This window comes from Capra hircus, chromosome 8, assembly GCF_001704415.2.
Source record: "Capra hircus breed San Clemente chromosome 8, ASM170441v1, whole genome shotgun sequence".
Taxonomy (NCBI): domain Eukaryota; kingdom Metazoa; phylum Chordata; class Mammalia; order Artiodactyla; family Bovidae; genus Capra; species Capra hircus.
This window is the reverse complement of record NC_030815.1, coordinates 1292432-1310718: the sequence shown is the minus strand read 5'-3', so window position 1 is coordinate 1310718 and position 18287 is coordinate 1292432. Positions and strand designations below refer to the sequence as shown.

The 18287-nt window shown below is 37.0% G+C and overlaps 1 protein-coding gene across 9 annotated transcripts in view; it reads left to right on the top strand.

The window, feature by feature from the left end:
* The window catches only part of NEK1 (NIMA related kinase 1), a 147662-nt gene extending 129603 nt beyond the window's left edge, over positions 1 to 18059 (top strand). For 7 of the 9 annotated variants that reach the window (XM_018051797.1, XM_018051800.1, XM_018051799.1 and 4 more), the window contains 5 exons: positions 4116 to 4258; positions 11045 to 11256; positions 12541 to 12671; positions 12843 to 12975; positions 16832 to 18059. In XM_018051797.1, the coding sequence (XP_017907286.1) occupies positions 4116 to 4258; positions 11045 to 11256; positions 12541 to 12671; positions 12843 to 12975; positions 16832 to 16845 (633 nt within the window). In that variant the 3' untranslated portion in view covers positions 16846 to 18059. Of the gene's footprint in view, positions 1 to 4115; positions 4259 to 11044; positions 11257 to 12540; positions 12672 to 12842; positions 12976 to 13596; positions 15112 to 16831 lie in introns of those variants that run through there. The other 2 variants (XM_018051798.1, XM_018051803.1) reach the window with 2 other exon arrangements.

Genomic DNA, 18287 nt, shown 5'->3' with positions numbered 1-18287 from the left:
TTTCTTTCTGCTTGTTTATCAATTACTGGGAAAGCACTGTTGAAATTTCCAGTCAATTGAATATAAATTGATAATATCTTCTTAATAAATTGACCCCTTTATCATTATGAAATAACTCACTCTATCCCTAGACCTACCCCTTTGTTCTGAAATGTACTTTGCCTCCTGGTTTTAATATATAGTCATTCTAGCTTCCTTATGCTTAGTGTTTACAAGGAATGGATTTTTACATCCTTTATTTTTTAACTTATATTTTTGTGTAAGGTTATTTCTTTACTTATTGGGTGATCTGGGCTTTGTTGGTACACACAGGCTTTCTCTAGATGTGGTAAGTGGGGAGACTCTTCCTTGCAGTTCATAGAGTTCTTATTACAGTGGCCTCTCTTGTTGCACAGCATGGGCTCCTGGCAGGCAGGCTTCAGTAACTGTGGCACACAGGCTGAGTTGTTCCGCATCATGTGGAATCCACTCAGACCGGAATCAAACCTGTGTCCCTTGCATTGGCAGGGGGATTCCTGATCATCGGACCACCATGGAGGTCCCTACCTCCTTTCCTTTTAATCAGACTTATTTCATATAGACTTTTTGTACTTGTCATGTAGTTGAGTCTTGCTTATTAACCATATGATAGTCATTTAATCAAAGTGGTTGGGTCATTTATATTTAATGTAATTTTTTACATTATCAATATGGTTGGATTAAACTTATCATTTTGCTATTTGTTTTCTATTTGTCTCATTTCTTTTTGGTTCCCTTTTTGCTTTTATTCTCCCTTTTTGATTGAGTTTTTTAGTGTTTTATCTCTACTGTTTGCTTTTGGTAGACTTCTCAGTTTTCAGTATACATCTTTAGATTATCACGGTCTCTATTCAAATAATATTATGCCACTTCATTTATAGCATCAGAACCTTACAACAGTACATTTCCATTTCCAGTCTCTTGCCTGTCCTTTGTGGAATTGTCATGTATTGCATTTCTTCATGTATGATAAATTCCATATTACATTTCTATATTTTTGCTTTAAACATTCTATTATCTTTTAGAGAAAGTAAAAATTATGACAGGAAGACTTTTATATTTACCTGTTAACCATTCTTCATCACTTACTGTAGAATTTGAAGATATGTGGGTTCAGTACATGGGTCAGGAGAATCCCCTGGAGGAGGAAATGGCAACCCACTCCAGTATTCTTGCCTGAGAAATCCCACGAACAGATGAGTCTGGCGGGCTACAGTCCATGGGGTTTCAAAGAGTCAGACACAGCTGAGCAGCTGAGCACATACACATTATTTTTCTATCACTTTAAGAAGTTTGTTAACACCTCTTAGGTAGCCCTGTTGGTAATGAATTTTTTTCAACTTTTATTTTAAAACATTTTAATTTCACTTTTACTTTGAAGGAGCATTTCCGCTAGATCTAGACTTAAACTCTCTTCTTGGCTGCATTGTTTCTGATAGGAAACACCATATATAAAGTGGCAGCTTTCATAAGACAATTGTAACAGAGTATCAATAGAATTGAAAGTGTAACGCATAAATGATTATTGAAGGTAAATTTGTAATGGGTCAAGATAAAGTAGTTTAAAGATGAGATCTCACAATCTGAGGTACATAAGGATAGACACTAGGTTGCCCAATGGAAAACCTGCTTGTCCTTCCCACTAGACCTTCCTTATCTAATGGGATAGTGAATAAGGGCTTGAGAGAGACCAGATGTGTTCCACTGATACTTTCTCAAATGGGGAGTAGAGTGGAAAACTGATCTCTATAAAGACTTGAGAATTTCTTTCCTTGGTACAGCAAATACAGAGTCAGGGGAAGTATTAATGTACAGTTCACAAAGAGCACAAGTCCTTAAATGTCTTCTTTTGATTTGCTAAACTATCAGTTCTTAGATAATGTCCATAATTTTTGCCTTTGTTAAGTGTTCATGATGTTTTAATGTTTTAATTCCATTTTTAGCCTTGTTTATGGGTTGAAGTGAGCAAATATTTGTAGAAGCTATTTTGAGAGTTTAGTGTTATAGTTGAATTGCAATAGATAGACGTTAAACAAATGTGCTCATCATGAACAATTTTGTAGTGTAGTTGGAGAATAATACATAATTTTATATGAAAAATACTACAGATGAAAAACTGAGTTGATAGAATTAAGTAGCATTTCATGTGAAGTTCTAATTAGTGCAACTAGTACTTAATTCATTCACTCTTTACATGGTTGTCTTCATTGTCAAGAAAAAATAGAACCAAGGATGAGAAATCTAAAAGAACTGTATTATTAAAAATGTTTTGAGGTCTTCTAAAACTTTGCTCTCCATAAAAATGAGATCTTCTCACAATCTAAGAGGATTTATAATGGTACCAAATGTTTGCTGCATAAATTATGCTACAAAAAATTATGGAAAAAATTAGTCTAACTAGAAATGAAAGATTTCAGGCAACATGTTCTGGATTAGTAGCTATTTTCAGGAGGATTTCTTTCTGTGAATGTCAGAACTATAAAATATTATTGAAACAGTATGAAAAAGATCTAGTAGACTCAGAATTACAGAACTGAAAGTGTTCCTATATAAATTTATTCTGTATGAAGATGAATATCCTTTTTAAAACATTGATAGGCTGTCAGAAAAGACTGTGAGTATTAGGATTTTAAATACAGGACTGTAGGAACTGTTGGATTGATGAGTGTGTAAACCTGTTCCGAGAGGTACATACCACTTGAAATTTCTTTCTAATTCTGTTATTTTGTGTTGGGCTATGAAGTTTATTTTAATGAAGGAAACTAGAATTGAGGTGATTTTACCAGGGCTAAAATTTATATCAGCTTAAAAAATACTGTATCCCTTTGTGTGGTCCCCTTGTATTTAAATGTATGATGCATACATGCTGTTTGTTTTTATTGATCAGCATGTATCTGGGTAAACTGTTACTGGCTGCGTGTTTTGCAGCCTCTGGGTTTCTAATATACGTGACACAAACCATTAGAACAACAAAGAAGTCAAGTGTAAATTCTGCTGACAGTACCATTGTTAAATACTTTAACCAGGCAGTATGTATCTGTACCATATTGTACCACATAACCATTTTTTTTCCTCTTGTGTGCTGTAATATGTAAATTATCTTCAAATAATAGAAATCTATTCTTTTTTATTCTCAAAAGGAGTTTGTACCAGTAGATTTGGCCAAGTACGTACCTTTTCTTACCCAGTTAACATTGTGTGTTCGGCACAGTCTCCCATCTAGTGTTTGGATCTTATATGGGCCTTAACAGTCATGTTTCAGGTCTTACAGATTCCTATAGGGTTGACCCAGCCCTGAGACTGACTTCTCTAGATGTGTGTATCATAGCCCTGTCTGTCCTTCACTCTGATCACTCTGAGAGTGCTGGACAGGGGCTATTCCTATTATTCTGGCCGTGTGCAGTACTAATTCACATTTTAAGTACCTCCACTGGGCTGTTCTTTCTCATCTCAGTGTGCTCAGTTCCTCTTCACCCCATTGTTCCCAGTGCTTCTCAGCATGAACATCGAGTGCCTTTTTTTTCTGCCGTCTTTTCTGGTGGGAAGGGTACCACTCGCAGTCCATTGCTCAGGGAGGCAATAGTGGGAACTTCTTTGCTCTAATTGAAGGCCTCTAATTTAATCAGTGTTGACCAGGGCAACCAGTTTGTGTGGGATGGTACTTAGCCAGTTTGGACAAAAGCACGCAGAGCATCTTGGACAGTGTACTTTTCAGAAAGTGAAAGGAAGAATCAGCAGACATGCCGTGGCAGAGGGATGGAGAGCCGTGAGTGAGAAAGTCCTGACTCAGCTCCAGCTCCACTCCACGTGTGCTCCCCAGATAAAGACCCTCTGTGACTTGTAAAGGCCACTTCTCAGAGAAACCCAAGCAGAACTCACTCACAGGCTTAGTTTCATCCTTGATAAAATACTGAGCTAAAGTTTAAGAGAAGTAGATTCTCAGCTTAGATTGAGACACTTTTAGCTCTAAATGGGTGGTTGATGCATATATATATATTTAACAAAATTATTACTATCTCCCGTTTTCTAATTTTTTCCTCTCATTTTAATTTTCTCACTGTCTCACTCCCAATAAGAAATCTCTTGCTTTTTTTCAGATGTTGCGGACATGTTCACTTCCAGACCTCTCCAGACTGTTCAGAACACTGATGGATGTTCCCACCGTGGGAGATGGACGTCAGGACAATCTTGAAATGGAAGATGAGCATGTTAAGGAAGGACCGTCAGACTCTGAGGACATGTGAGCACAATTACCTTTAGATACCGACTCTAACAGGATTTCTGAGTGTACACATGTTCTAGAGAGGGTGACTCCCCCATACGTTTCAAGCATAATCTGTAGCTGACCTTTCACTACTCCTGTAACTTTTTACAATGTATTTAAAGTACAGTGAAGTAAACTTTGGTATGTGTGTCTGCCTCTAAATACTGTAACTTAACTTCACTTGAGGAATGTAAGGACATGGTTACCATTGTGTTCTCTGCCATTTTTATTCTTTAAGTTTTAATTTTTATTTATTAATTTTAATTATTCATTAATTTTAATTTTATTGATTTATTTTTGTCTTTGCTGGGTCTTTGTTGCTACACGTGGGCTTTCTTTAGTTGTAACAAGCAGGGGCTACTCGTCATTGAGGTGTGAGTACTTCTCATTTTAGTGGCTTCTCTTATTATGGAAATGGCCTCTGCTGCTGCTGCTGCTGCTGCTGCTGCTAAGTCGCTTCAGTCGTGTCCGACTCTGTGCAACCCCATGGACGGCAGCCCACCAGGCTCCCCCGTCCCTGGGATTCTCCAGGCAAGAACACTGGAGTGGGTTGCCAGTTCTTTCTCCAATGCATGAAAGTGAAAAGTGAAAGTGAAGTCGCTCAATCGTATCCAACTGTTCGTGACCCCATGGACTGCAGCCTACCAGGCTTCTCCGTCCGTGGGAGTTTCCTGGCAAGAGTACTGGAGTGGGGTGCATTGCCTTCTCCGGGAAATGGCCTCTAGGGACATGGTTTCATTAGTTGTGACTCACGGGCTGAGTTGCTCCACAGCATATGGGATCTTCCTGGGCCAGGGATTGAACCCATGTCGCCTGCACTGGCAGTGGATTCTTACCCACTAGACCACCAGGAAGTTCTCTGTGTTTATTGGCCCCTGAGCACCCATCATAATGCTTGACATGGCTGGTGCTTCACTGAGTGAATGTCAGCAAGGTGATGACTGTAGTGTGAGGCCACATGGTGCAGAGACTGCAATAGGACACTGGAAAGCACTCACTGCTCTTCCACAGGGAGATGCCAGAAAGCTCTGTCCACACACCTCTGCTGGGTGTGACTCCAAACCACAGCAATGGGGAGTTACCAGGTGGAATAGGGGTGTGTGTGTGTGTGTGTGTGTATGCATGTATGTATGTATGCACATACTCCCATGTGAGTTCTACATGTAACTTAATTATTTTCACAAAATTCCCTCCTTATTGATTCCTGATGAATCTTAAGCCTGGAGGAAAATTTAACCAACACTTCTAAAAGCGGCAGGAACTGGCAGTGCTTAGACAATAACACCCTTCACCTCCCCTGATGCCAGTCAGCCTGCTCAGCATCTGACACATGCTGCTGACCTTTTGGGGAAATAAAACCAGAGAGGTTGAGAAGTGTTTTCAAGTTACCAGGAAAGTAGGTTGCCAAATGTTATTGTTTTTATGACTTATTTTTTGGTCTTTTGAAATTTCAGTCCAGTTCAGTTCAGTCGCTCACTTGTGTCCGACTCTTTGCAACCCCATGGAATTTAAGTTTCTCCTTTTTACCTCTGCCTTTCCATAGAAAGAATGTATGTTTTGATCTGATTGAAAGCTTGGTACCAGTCTCACAATTTTTCTCCCTATAATTCTTGAGCCAAGAACACTGTATCTGATGCATTTTGTTTTCTGTTCTTGTTTTTCTTAAGGCTTGCCTGTTAGTTTTTTTTTTGTCTATTTCTCCCTTATTGCTATTAATATTTTTTATTTATTAACTACAATATTGTGATGGTTTTTGCCATACATCAACATGAGTTGGCCATAGACATACATGCATCCCCTCCCTTCTGAACGTCCCTCCCCCTACTTCCCCCCACCTCATTCCTCTAGGTTGTCACAGGGCACCAGTTTTGGGTGCCCTATGTCATATATCAAACGCCCACTGGCCATCTGTTTCACATACGGAAGTGGATATGCTTCAGTGCTGTTCTTTCAAATCATCCCACCCTCTCCTTGTCCCACTGAGTCCAAAAGTCCGTTTATTATGTCTCAGTGTTCCCATGTTAGATGCATGAAGATTTATAAAGGTTGCATCCTTTTGTTGGACTGACCTCTTTATCATCATGTAATGCCCTTTCTTATTCCTATTACAGTCTTGTTTGAAAGTCTGTTTCATTTAACTCGAGTACTGCTATCCCAGTTTCCTTTTATTTTCCATATACGTAGAGTATCTTTTTCCATACCTTCACTTTCAGTCTATGCGTATCTTTATATCTGAAAGGTGAGGTTCTCATAGGCAGTATATACATGGCTCTTATTTTCCGTTTTTGTTTTGTTTTTAATATCCTTCCAGCTACCCTATGTCTTTTGTTTTGGGGGTTTTTCTTTTTTTTTTTTTTACCTATCTCATGCATTGGAATTGAGGATGCTGGTTACTCTTTGAAGGGAAGTAACTGGAGGTCTTCTTTAGGGTAGGAATAACATATTGATTGATTGATTTGGGTGTTGCTAACATGGATTGTTCAACTTCTGAAAGTTCATAGATTTTTTTATTTTTATTTATTTTATTTATTTTAAATTTTTATTTTTACTTTATTTTACTTTACAATACTGTATTGGTTTTGCCATACATTGACATGAATCCACCACGGGTGTACATGAGTTCCCAATCATGAACTCCCCTCCCACCTCCCACCCCATATCATCTCTCTGGACCATCCCTGTGCACCAGCCCCAAGCATCCTGTATCCTGTATCAAACATAGACTGGCGATTCATTTCTTACATGATAGTATACATGTTTCAATGCCACTCTCCCAAATCATCCCACTCTCTCCCTCAGAGTCCAAAAGTCTAAATTTCTAACCAGAGTTTATCTTTTCAAGGTTGACTTTTGAATTCCTTGGTCGTCCAGTGGTTAGGACTCCACATTTTTACTGCCAGGGGCCCAAGTTTAATCCCTGGTTGGAAACTAAGATCCCACAAGCCATGCAACATAGCAAGCAAAAAATAAAAGTTGACTTTTTTTCACATAGAGTTCTGTAGATTTTAGCTGGTACCCTCAAAATTTGGAGGAAAAGTCACCTTTTTATCTTTGCTTCTGCTTGGCTATGGTTGCTCTTTAAGCACTTTATGTTGTATTTTTATTAAGCCAGTTGAAAAATAGGACAACATTTCAGCACTTCTGTGGTCGACAAAATCCTGGGTAACAGTATTTTCCCAAAAAATTTTTGTAAGTAATCAATTTCTATCTGAGTAGCTATAGCTTATTTGTAGATATTCTTTTAATTACTGGTTGATAACAATTTTATTTTCAAATTAAAGTTAGAAAGAAGCTTTTAATATTATTTTGAAAATTTGAAAACTAAGTTTTTTCCAAGAAAGCTACTCCATATGCATATAGGGAAATTTCACTTTGACATTTTTCTTTGGGAAACATATTTCTTGATCCAAACTTTATATGGTCATTTATCCAAAAAATCTACTAAAAAGAAAATTCAGGACCAGATTTTAAAGTCCCCAAGACAGTTTTTTCACTGCTCATTTCATAAAAGATCTTAATCTTATTTAAAGGAAAAAGTTGGCTTAAAATTCAACATTCAAAAAACTATGATCATGGCATCCGGTTCCATCACTTCATGGCAAATAGATGGGGAAACAATGCAAACAGTAACAAACTTTATTTTGCTGGGCTCCAAGATGGTGACTGCAGCCATGAAATGAAAAGATACTTGCTCCTTGGAAGAAAAGCTATGACCAACCTAGTTCAGTTCAGTTCAGTCGCTCGGTCATGTCCAACTCTTTGCAACCCTATGAATTGCAGCATGCCAGGCCTCCCTGTCCATCACCAGCTCCTGAAGTTCACTCAAACTCATGTCCATCAAGTCAGTGATGCCATCCAGCCATCTCATCCTCTGTCATCCCCTTCTCCTCCTGTCCCCAATCCCTCCCAGCATCAGAGTCTTTTCTAATGAGTCAACTCTTTGCATGAGGTGGCCAAAGTACTGGAGTTTCAGCTTTAGCATCATTCCTTCCAAAGAACACCCAGGGCTGATCTCCTTTAGAATGGACTGGTTGGATCTCCTTGCAGTCCAAGGGACTCTCAAGAGTCTTCTCCAACACCACCGTTCAAAAGCATCAATTCTTTGATGCTCAGCTTTTTTCACAGTCCAAGTCTCACATCCATACATGACTACTGGAAAAACCATACCTTTGACTAGACGGACCTTCACTGGCAAAGCAATGTGTCTGCTTTTGAATATGCTATCTAGTTTGGTCATAACTTTTCTTCCAAGGAGTAAGCGTCTTTTGATTTCATGGCTGCAATCACCATCTGCAGTGATTTTGGAGCCCAAAAAAACAAAGTCTGACACTGTTTCCACTGTTTCCCCATCTATTTCCCATGAAGTGATGGGACCAGATTCCATGATCTTAGTTTTCCGAATGTTGAGCTTTAAGCCAGCTTTTTTACTCTCCTCTTTCACCTTCATCAAGAGGATCTTCAGCTCCTCTTCACTTTCTGCCATAAAGCTGGTGTCGCCTGCATATGTGAGGTTACTGATATTTCTTGCGGCAATCTTGATTCCAGCTTGTGCTTCTTCCAGTCCAGCGTTTCTCATGATGTACTCTGCATAGAAGTTAAATAAGCAGGGTGACAATATACAGCCTTGACGTACTCCTTTTCCTATTTGGAACCAGTTTGTTGTTCCATGTCCAGTTCTAACTGTTGCTTCCTGACCTGCATATAGGTTTCTCAAGAGGCAGATCAGGTGGTCTGGTATTCCCATCTCTTTCAGAATTTTCCACAGTTTATTGTGATCCACACAGTCAAAGGCTTTGGCATAGTCAATAAAGCAGAAATAGATGTTTTTCTGGAACTCTCTTGCTTTTTCCATGATCCAGCGGATGTTGGCAATTTGATCTCTGGTTCCTCTGCCTTTTCTAAAAGCAGCATGAACATCTGGAAGTTCACGGTTCACATATTGCTGAAGCCTGGCTTGGAGAATTTTGAACGTCACTTTACTAGTGTGTGAGATGAGTGCAATTGTGTGATAGTTTAAGCATTCTTTGGCATTGCCTTTCTTTGGGATTGGAATGAAAACTAATGTTTTCCAGTCCTGTGACCACTGCTGAGTTTTCCAAATTTGCTGGTATATTGAGTGCAGCACTTTCACAGCATCATCTTTCAGGATTTGAAACAGTTGAACTGGAATTCCATCACTTCCACTAGCTTTGTTCATAGTGATGCTTTCTAAGGCCCACCTAGACAGCATATTAAAAAGCAGTCTAGTCAAAGGTATGATTTTTCAAGTAGTCATGTATGGGTGTGAGAGTTGGACCATAAATAAAGCTGAGTGCTGAAGATGTGATGCTTTTGAACTGTGGTGTTGGAGAAGACTCTTGACAGTCCCTTGGACTGCAGTGGTACCTAGCAGATGTGCATGGTATGTTAGTATGATAATGAAATGGTAAGCTAAGTGCTCAGAGAAGGATGATCCAAACGATTAGACACTCTCTCTCTTCCTCATTCTGATGAGATCATGACGTTTGCTTTTCTGTAGCTGCTGCAATGTCACAGTGTAGGTGTTTGTACACATAAGTACAAAATAAAGATATTTCTGCATTAAAAATTATTTTTCTGTTAATGAAAGTTTTATATAAAGTCTCATAATAATATTATTTTAGTTCTTCAGTAAATACTTATTTATTTCATTAGAGGCTAAACTGTAAGAAAGGCCTTCATCAGTCTTGTGTTCTGCTTAATATTGCTTTTCTGCAAGTTGGAATCCTCAGTATGGGTCCCTCATCTTTCAGAGGACTTCGTGCATCTAGTACTCGAATTAACTCTTAGCCTACAGGTTTTTCCATTTACTTGCCTCAAGGAGAGAGAGCAGCTCCTCAGGAATGGAGTTGCTGAGTGCTTCTAGGATCTTGTAGAAGTGAGCAGAAGGCCTAGCACTAAGTCTCATATTTGTCATTTATTGACTGTGTGGCTTTGACAAGTCACTTGAACACTTTGATTCATAGTTCTCATGTTTCTAAAGTGAGTTTTGTGTGGATAAAATTTAAATAATAGGATAAACTGCTTTAGAAATTAAGGTATTATATGAATGTAAGATCTTACTTGTGTAAATCAGTTCATTTCCACATTTGTAATTGAATGAAAGTAGAAGGCGGCACAATCCCCTCACCTCCACCCCAGTGAGGTTGGTGCATAGCTCTCATACATCCACACCAAGATTTTACTGAACCTTTAAAACTATATGAAAATAGAATATTTAGTCTGGCCCTTAAATGTTGAAACATTTTTTAAAACTTAAGGAATTAATAATGTTGATAGTTACATGATTCTCTTTGACAAATCAGGACAGCTTTATATAAACCATCTTTTGGAGTTCCTTGGTGGCTTAGACGGTAAAACATCTATCTACAATGCGGGAGACCTGGGTTCGATCCCTGGGTCAGGAAGATCCCCTGGAGAAGGAAATGGGAATCCACTCCAGTACTATTGCCTGGAAAATCCCATGGACAGAGGAGCCTGGTAGGCTACAGTCCATGGGGTCTCAAAGAGTCGGACACGACTGAGCGACTTCACTTCACTTGGCTTATGTATTTCTAGAACATGTGTTGTGTACTTTATTTATCAGTTGTGTGAATACTTATTTCCTTTGTTAAATACTACTAATAGGTGTTTTTCAGATCACAACGAGTACTTTTAAGTGGAAAGAAGTGTGTGCATATTGAGTTGAAGTAAAATTTCAGAACAAAGAAAAGTTTTGGTGATATTGTAATTTTTAAATTTCAGTGTGTTTGAAGAGGCTGACACAGACTTACAGGAGCTCCAAGCCTCCATGGAGCAGCTGCTGCGGGAGCAGCCAGGGGAGGACTACAGCGAAGAGGAGGAGTCAGGCTTGAAGACCAGTGATGACGCCGAGCAGGCTGCCAACGGCACGGACGCGGGCGAGGAGGATGACAACCCCAGCAGCGAGAGCGCCCTCAATGAGGAGTGGCACTCGGGTGCGTGGGGGCCCTGACATCGAACAGAGTGTCTCTCTCTGACCTCTGACACGAGCCACTTCCATCCTTGAATAAGGCTGACCCTGCTCTGCATCCCTGACTTTTGTTCACTCTCTTTCTCACAGTGTGCATGCATCATTGCTCCATTTCTTTTCCACTAAAATAAGGCTCAGTGGTAAAGAACCCACCTGCCAGTGGAAGAGACGTGGGTTCCAGCCCTGGGTCAGGAAGATCCCCTGGAGAAGGAAATAGTAACCCACTCCAGTATTCTTGCCTGAGAAGCCCCATGGACAGAGGAGACTGGTGGGCTATTGTAGTCCATGGGGTCGCAAAGAACTGGACGTGGATTAGTGACTAAACAATAACAACAACAAAGTATGGAAATGCTTTTTTGAAGCATTTTTATTCTGTTATCCTTCACTTCTTGACTTATTTTCCTGGTACTAACGATGGTAACTTAATTTTCTTAGCTGTTTGTGTTTTACAAAGGGCTTCCACATATAGTGCTCAACCAGCAGGATTAAACTAAAAGCAGTTTTTAAAACCTTGATACTTTGTTTTTGATTTGAAAACAGTTCCTTATTCATATCATTGACCCTGAGATGCACAGAAAAATTGTGTATTTAAACAATGATTTATTTGGGAAGAAGAGAGAATATGAAAAGGAATAATATTTAATTAATTTTTCTTTTATTAGAATTTTTCAAATTACTTTGGTTGAGCATGTACATGACATAAAACTTATAAAGCATTTATAATCCTTTTTAGATGCCTTCCAAGTGTTATGATACGTATCTTAGGTCAGCTGCATGCTCTTTCATGTTTTGCCCCATATTTAATATCAAGTTTTTAAAAGTAGTAGTTAGGATTGGTTGCCTCAGTGTAGAATATATGGGTATGCTTTTTCCTTTTTTTTTTTAAGTTTTATTTTTTTACTTTACAATACTGTATTGGTTTTGCCATACATTGACATGAATCCACCACAGGTGTACATGAGTGGCTGATATCTCTTAGAATGTTTTTATTCTTAACCTGATTTACTGCTAATGTCAGTGAAAGAAAACATTTCTAAAGTATCATTGTTATTAAAGACATTTACATATACATATGTTGGTTAACTAAATACACAGGTATTATAATGACAGAAACTTTATATTGAAAGTACAAGTAGTCTATCCCAATGACAGTATTCCCTTATCAAGGGAGTAGAATCAGTTATGGAAAGAATTATTTTATTCAGTCTTTTAAATCATGAAATGTCTTCTTTTTATTTATGTGTTTTAGATAACAGTGATGGGGAGATAACTAGTGAATGTGAATACGATAGTGTCTTTAATCATTTAGAGGAACTGAGGCTTCACCTGGAACAGGAAATAGGCTTCGAAAAGTTCTTTGAGGTTTATGAAAAAATAAAGGCAAGTAAAATGTCAGCTAAAACATTTCATTTAATTTTGAAATATTCTGTGTTTGAATTAATAGTGAAATGGCAGTGGTTTTTCTTGATCAGTAGACTTAACTGGAAATAATAAAGCCTCCAATTAGAGAAGGTTAACATTCAAATATTTATATTTGGAAATTTGGTATAGGCTGTTCATGAAGACGAAGATGAAAATATTGAGATTTGTTCAACAATAGTTCAGAATATTTTGGGAAATGAACATCAGCATCTTTATGCCAAGATTCTTCATTTAGTCATGGCAGATGGAGCCTATCAAGAAGGTAAGATTTCCTCACATCCTTATATTTTAAATAAATGTGCAAAAAAGGAAATGACAAATGTAAATTGATTAGGTTATATCACATGCATTTTGTGAAATCTGTATTGGAATTAGTATCTAGTACTTTTAAGCAATTAACTGTATAAGGATACAGTTACTTGGATTCTGGGATAAACTTTTATTGGCTTGTTTTTTAAGTCAGTAATTTAATTTGCAAGTAACATTTGAGTTGAGATTTTTAAAAAGTCTCCTTTTTGGACAGCTCTAGAAATGAGAATACTTTCTTATCAAGGAGGTGGAATTAAATTTTTAGACACATACATAAAATTTCTTCTAAATAGTACCAAATGTAATGTCTTCTGTTGACAGTAAGTGCAGTTCATCTATCATGATTTGAGTGTAAATCATTTTTATATTTCAAAAATATTTACTTGTAGAATCACTCAGAATGTGTTAACTTTATTAAAAGTTATTAAAGAATATTTTTTCTCATTCACTTGTTCATGGCAGAACACTAAGCATTGAATCTAGAGACCAGAGTTATAGTCCTGATTCTATGACAAGCTGGTCGTGTAACAGGAAGTGATTTATTTTGTCTCACATTTGTTTCATTTGCTCTCAGATGGAGTGTGACCTCCCGTCTCATGCACTGTGGTGGCTTTTCAGAGTGTTTATGGAGGCTCCTGGGTGCCTGGCACTCTATTTTTGTGGCCAGTGAAGGGCATGACATGTTGTGTACCATGTCCTTAGGAAAAAGACATAGGAAAGAAGGTGTAAAGCCATACATAAAATGCTCATCCTGAAATGTTCACAGTGCAGTAGGGGCTAGAGAAGGGAGGTTGGATTCGGAGAAATGAAAAGAGACGTAGAGGATGTGACTTGTGGGGAAAAGAACAAAACAGCAATTACTGTGTTAGGATAGACTGACCATACTAGGAGCTTCCTGTAGAAGATTAGTCTTTGTGATGAGACACTGTGACATGTTTAAGACACAAGGATGAAACCAGTGAAGGATTTAGAAGTGAAAGGACAGTGTAGTGGAAGAAGCACTTTGTGGTGAGAATTCCGGCCATGGTGCCATGTGTTGCAGCCGTAGCGAGATGGGAAGGAGCACTTGATGGAAACAGTAGAGGTATTTGGGCATGAGGAGGTGAGAACCTGGACTGCATGTTCAGAGGAGCGCTCAGATGACCTATTTCAGAGGCAGGATTTTATTAAAATATGTGGTATTTGGACTCATGAAAAATTAAGTTTGCTAAAATCAGAATTCAAGAGTATTTTATTTTGGGAGAGACTTTATAATTATGTAGACTTATTTACATTGACTATTAGCTCAGCAAAAAATCTTTCTTGAATGGCTTTAATGGAGGTAAAAGTCTTGTTAAAATTCTAATAGTCATTGTTAAATCAAAACTAGAAAATCTTTCAGGTACAGTAAGTACTCTTACAGCTTTAAAACCTACTGCATTTTCATTACTTTTCTTCATAAGCCCACAGAGTAACTGCCAGGCCATTAGCGGCAAGGAACCAATTGAATGTAAACCAACTTCCTTTATAACAGTTCGTGCTACCTGTGTGCCTGTTTATGTAGTAGTTAAGAATTATCACAGATAGACAGGCACAAACAGAATCATGTTTCATACTCACAGTGGTTGCTATGGAACCTGTCAATAGAAATTTAAGGGATCTCTTCTTTATTAAAAAAAAGAAGTCAATGGACAATAATACCACTTTGGGGAAAAAAACGCAAGAACGTACTTATCCAAATAAATGTTTACTGTCTTCGAAGCAGAGATACAGACTTATTCTAATGAAGATACTCCATTACACAAAATGTCTTGAAACTTCTCTTTCACAAATTCCCTAACATCTTATATACCATATTCTTTTGATTGTCTTTCTTGATACACATCCATTCTGAGAGCTTTCAATTTTTTTGAGAAAAGCTTAAAGTTACTTGCCATCAAGTTTAGTAAATAAAGTAGGTAATCAAGATAAATAATATGTGGTCTTTTTGTTTTAAGTATCTTCCCATGCAGTAATGAGCCTAATTGTTACAGTGCGTTTATAAACTGATTCTGAATATTTTGAACGTGAAAGTGAAAGTAGCTCAGTCATGTCCAGCTCTCTGCAATCCCATGTGCTATACAGTGGGTAGCCTTTCCCTTCCCCAGGGGATCTTCCTAACCCAGGTTTCCTGCATTGTGGGCAGACTCTTTACCAGCTGAGCCACAAGGGAAGCCCGTTTTGGACAAGAATTCATTTCTAAAAATATTTGTCAAAATTAATATTATTACTTTAAAGGTATGATTTGTAGACAGAAGTTGAGGATTTAAAATGTTGATGCTTAATTTGGCCATAGAAATTTTCATAAGATTTATTTATATTCCATCTTGCTCAGCCAAAAAGATTTGACTGCATTATATATAGTACACTGTGTGTACATACATATATATACATACATGCATAGAGAAGATGAAATTAAGTTAAAAACAAGTGTTTGGAAATTCAACATGTTAGGCAAATGAGTGCAAGCAATATAATATTAAGCCAAGTTGAAGTAGAAACACAAGCTCATAGTCAAAGAATCTCTACAATTTGGGAAAATAATAATCAGCACCAGTTTGGTGCTGATCTTGGTAGCAAAGCAGGAAACCTAATTAACTAGCCTAATTAATTACTTGAGACAAAATGTGTCAGTTACTCAGAGGACAGCATTTCCTGGAATTGAAACAAGGAAAAATGTCCAGCGATTCTTAAAAAGAACAAACTATGATAGTGTTTCTCCAACTGAAATAACATGTGAATTCCTCTAAAAAGGAAAATACTTTTTCAGACTCCAAGAATCTAAGTCCATAGACCTCAGTGAAAAACTCATCTTAGTCTTTGAAAATGTCTGTCCATTGTGAATTAGTGTTATGGAACATGTGGTTTTTTTCTATATATAAATAATTATTTTTATCGAAATGAAAATATAAACATTATCTGACACTTGTATATTCTTGACTTATTTGAGATCGTGAACTCCATTTTATGAGACAGTCCTATAATAGACTGAAAGCATGCTGAGTAACTTTTACAATATTTGGATCTCATGGGGCCCTTTCCATATGGCATGGGGAAGTTAATGGCATGAGGCCAGAAAAATGATCACATTTGAGTGAATCTGTGGAGACTATCAAACTAGCTCTGTTCATATTCAGACTCTTCATCCTTCAGGTTAAATTAAACAGTCTGTTTAATTTATTCCTTAGTGTTTTTAGGCTAATGAAAAATTGGAGATAACCACAATGTCTTTAAACACAAATGGTTGATTTAAATACACTATATCCAAAAAGTACTACATTGAAACTGTCATGAAACTTACCCATAATTTATTCTTTTTCAGTGCTCTATTGTAAAATTTTTATGATACGAAAACGTTGAAACAGTTTTATAGTTACCTCACATATGTCCACCACCTAGATTCTGCCATTAGCATTTTATAATCTTCCTTTATCACTTATCTATCCATCTTTTCATCCGTTATGTGTTTTAAAGGCAAAAAGTTGTGTCTCACAACTGCATTGTTGTAATTTTTTAAAGCATATTTGTGTATGCAGAGTAAAGCAGTCTGGATAGTTTTATATAAAATTATTAGCCTTGGTTGTCTTTGGCTTATAGGTGATTTTTCCTTCCCACTTAATTCTTTATTGTATTGTTTGCATGTTTTATAAGGAATGTCTGATATTATAATAAAAACTCCATACATTAAGGCTCTTTTTCTTTAGCGTGACCAAAAAATGACTTTTTTACCAAGTAAATACACAGAGCTTGATTTTCAGCGAGTGAGTTAATTTTTCTTCCTTTTTCTACAGATAATGATGAATAATCTTCAGAACTTTCATTAACCATCAACTGAATGGAAGCATTTAAATTTTGGTTTATGAGAATAACAAGCTTCAGTGGGAAATGTAGCAGTGTTTACAAGTGAAATATTACATTTCAGATGGGCATGCTGACTATATGAAAATGATGGAGAAACATGCCATTTTTCAATTAAGATTCTAGTTTTATATCTATTTTGTTTGTTGAGTTATAGTTACTTCTTACAGAATGTGTAAGTCATCCAACCAAAGTTTTAAGACAGAGTGATTCTGACTTGACTCAGTGGCTTTGGAGAAGATGAATCATGTAGCAGGGTAACCTTGACTTTCAGCAGATGTCTTTGAGTTGGAAGAATTACTTCTGTTTTGAAAAAGCTACCAACAGTTTTTCATTTATGCATTTACACATGATTCTTTTTTTCTGTCTGCTTGTCATATCCAGCAATTCTGGGTTAAATAACCTTTCAAGGGCTATATTTAAATCTTTATTTTTCAAAGATGAACCTTCCAACCTTAAAACATATTTTCTCAATCCTTTTTCAACCAGTGTGTCTCCTGAACTAGCTCAACCAAAACAAGATACCGAAAGAGTCTTAGAAATCATTGAAAGATTTAATTATGAAAGAATAGCTAACATGTATTTCCTGATAATTACAAAGTTGGTTCATTAGTTCCATTTTTACTTGAGGACCAGAACCAGGAAGTTTACCTTTAAACTTAGTCTGTGGACTTGAGCACTGACCTAGCATATAGCATAAAGTTGCCCTTTTTGTTTTCAACTGTCTCTCATGCATGTGCTTTTTAATTGAAATGCAAAAGGAGAAAGGAATCATTTTTATTTTGACACTGTGACAGTTTTGGTAACTAGTATTCCAAAGTGGGGAAATGTTCACCTCTTTTAATTACATTATGAGGAGATTTAGTTAGATCATTAAGACAGTGGTCACACAGCTTCAGTGGCAGTATGCCAGGTAATACATCATTAGAGATGTCTGAAGTTCAGATGCTTTTTGTAATAAAAGCAGAATATTGGAAACCCTGAGAACAAAACAGTCTGATTGATATATAATTTGAACCATAAAATCTTATCTTGCAGCACTATCAGTACTCTGCTGAATTTATTATGTATATTATTTCTAACATCCAGAACTAAATATTTGATTTTTATATGTTTGTTTATTTTATGATGTTACTATTAAATTTTTATTATCGACCTGAAGTACACTGTTGGTTATCTTTTATTTATTAGCACTATATTCAGTAAGGTGCTTTTACAAAGAACTTACAATACTCTTGATCATTTTACCTGAAGATTTCCTTTTTTTTTTTTTTCAATAGAAGAATATCTGAATTCTATACTTAATTCTCTACAATCATGAATGATGAGAATGATTTGTGTGTGAGTAGTTTTAAATTCTTAACCTAACCTCAAAAAGCAAGTGGTAGT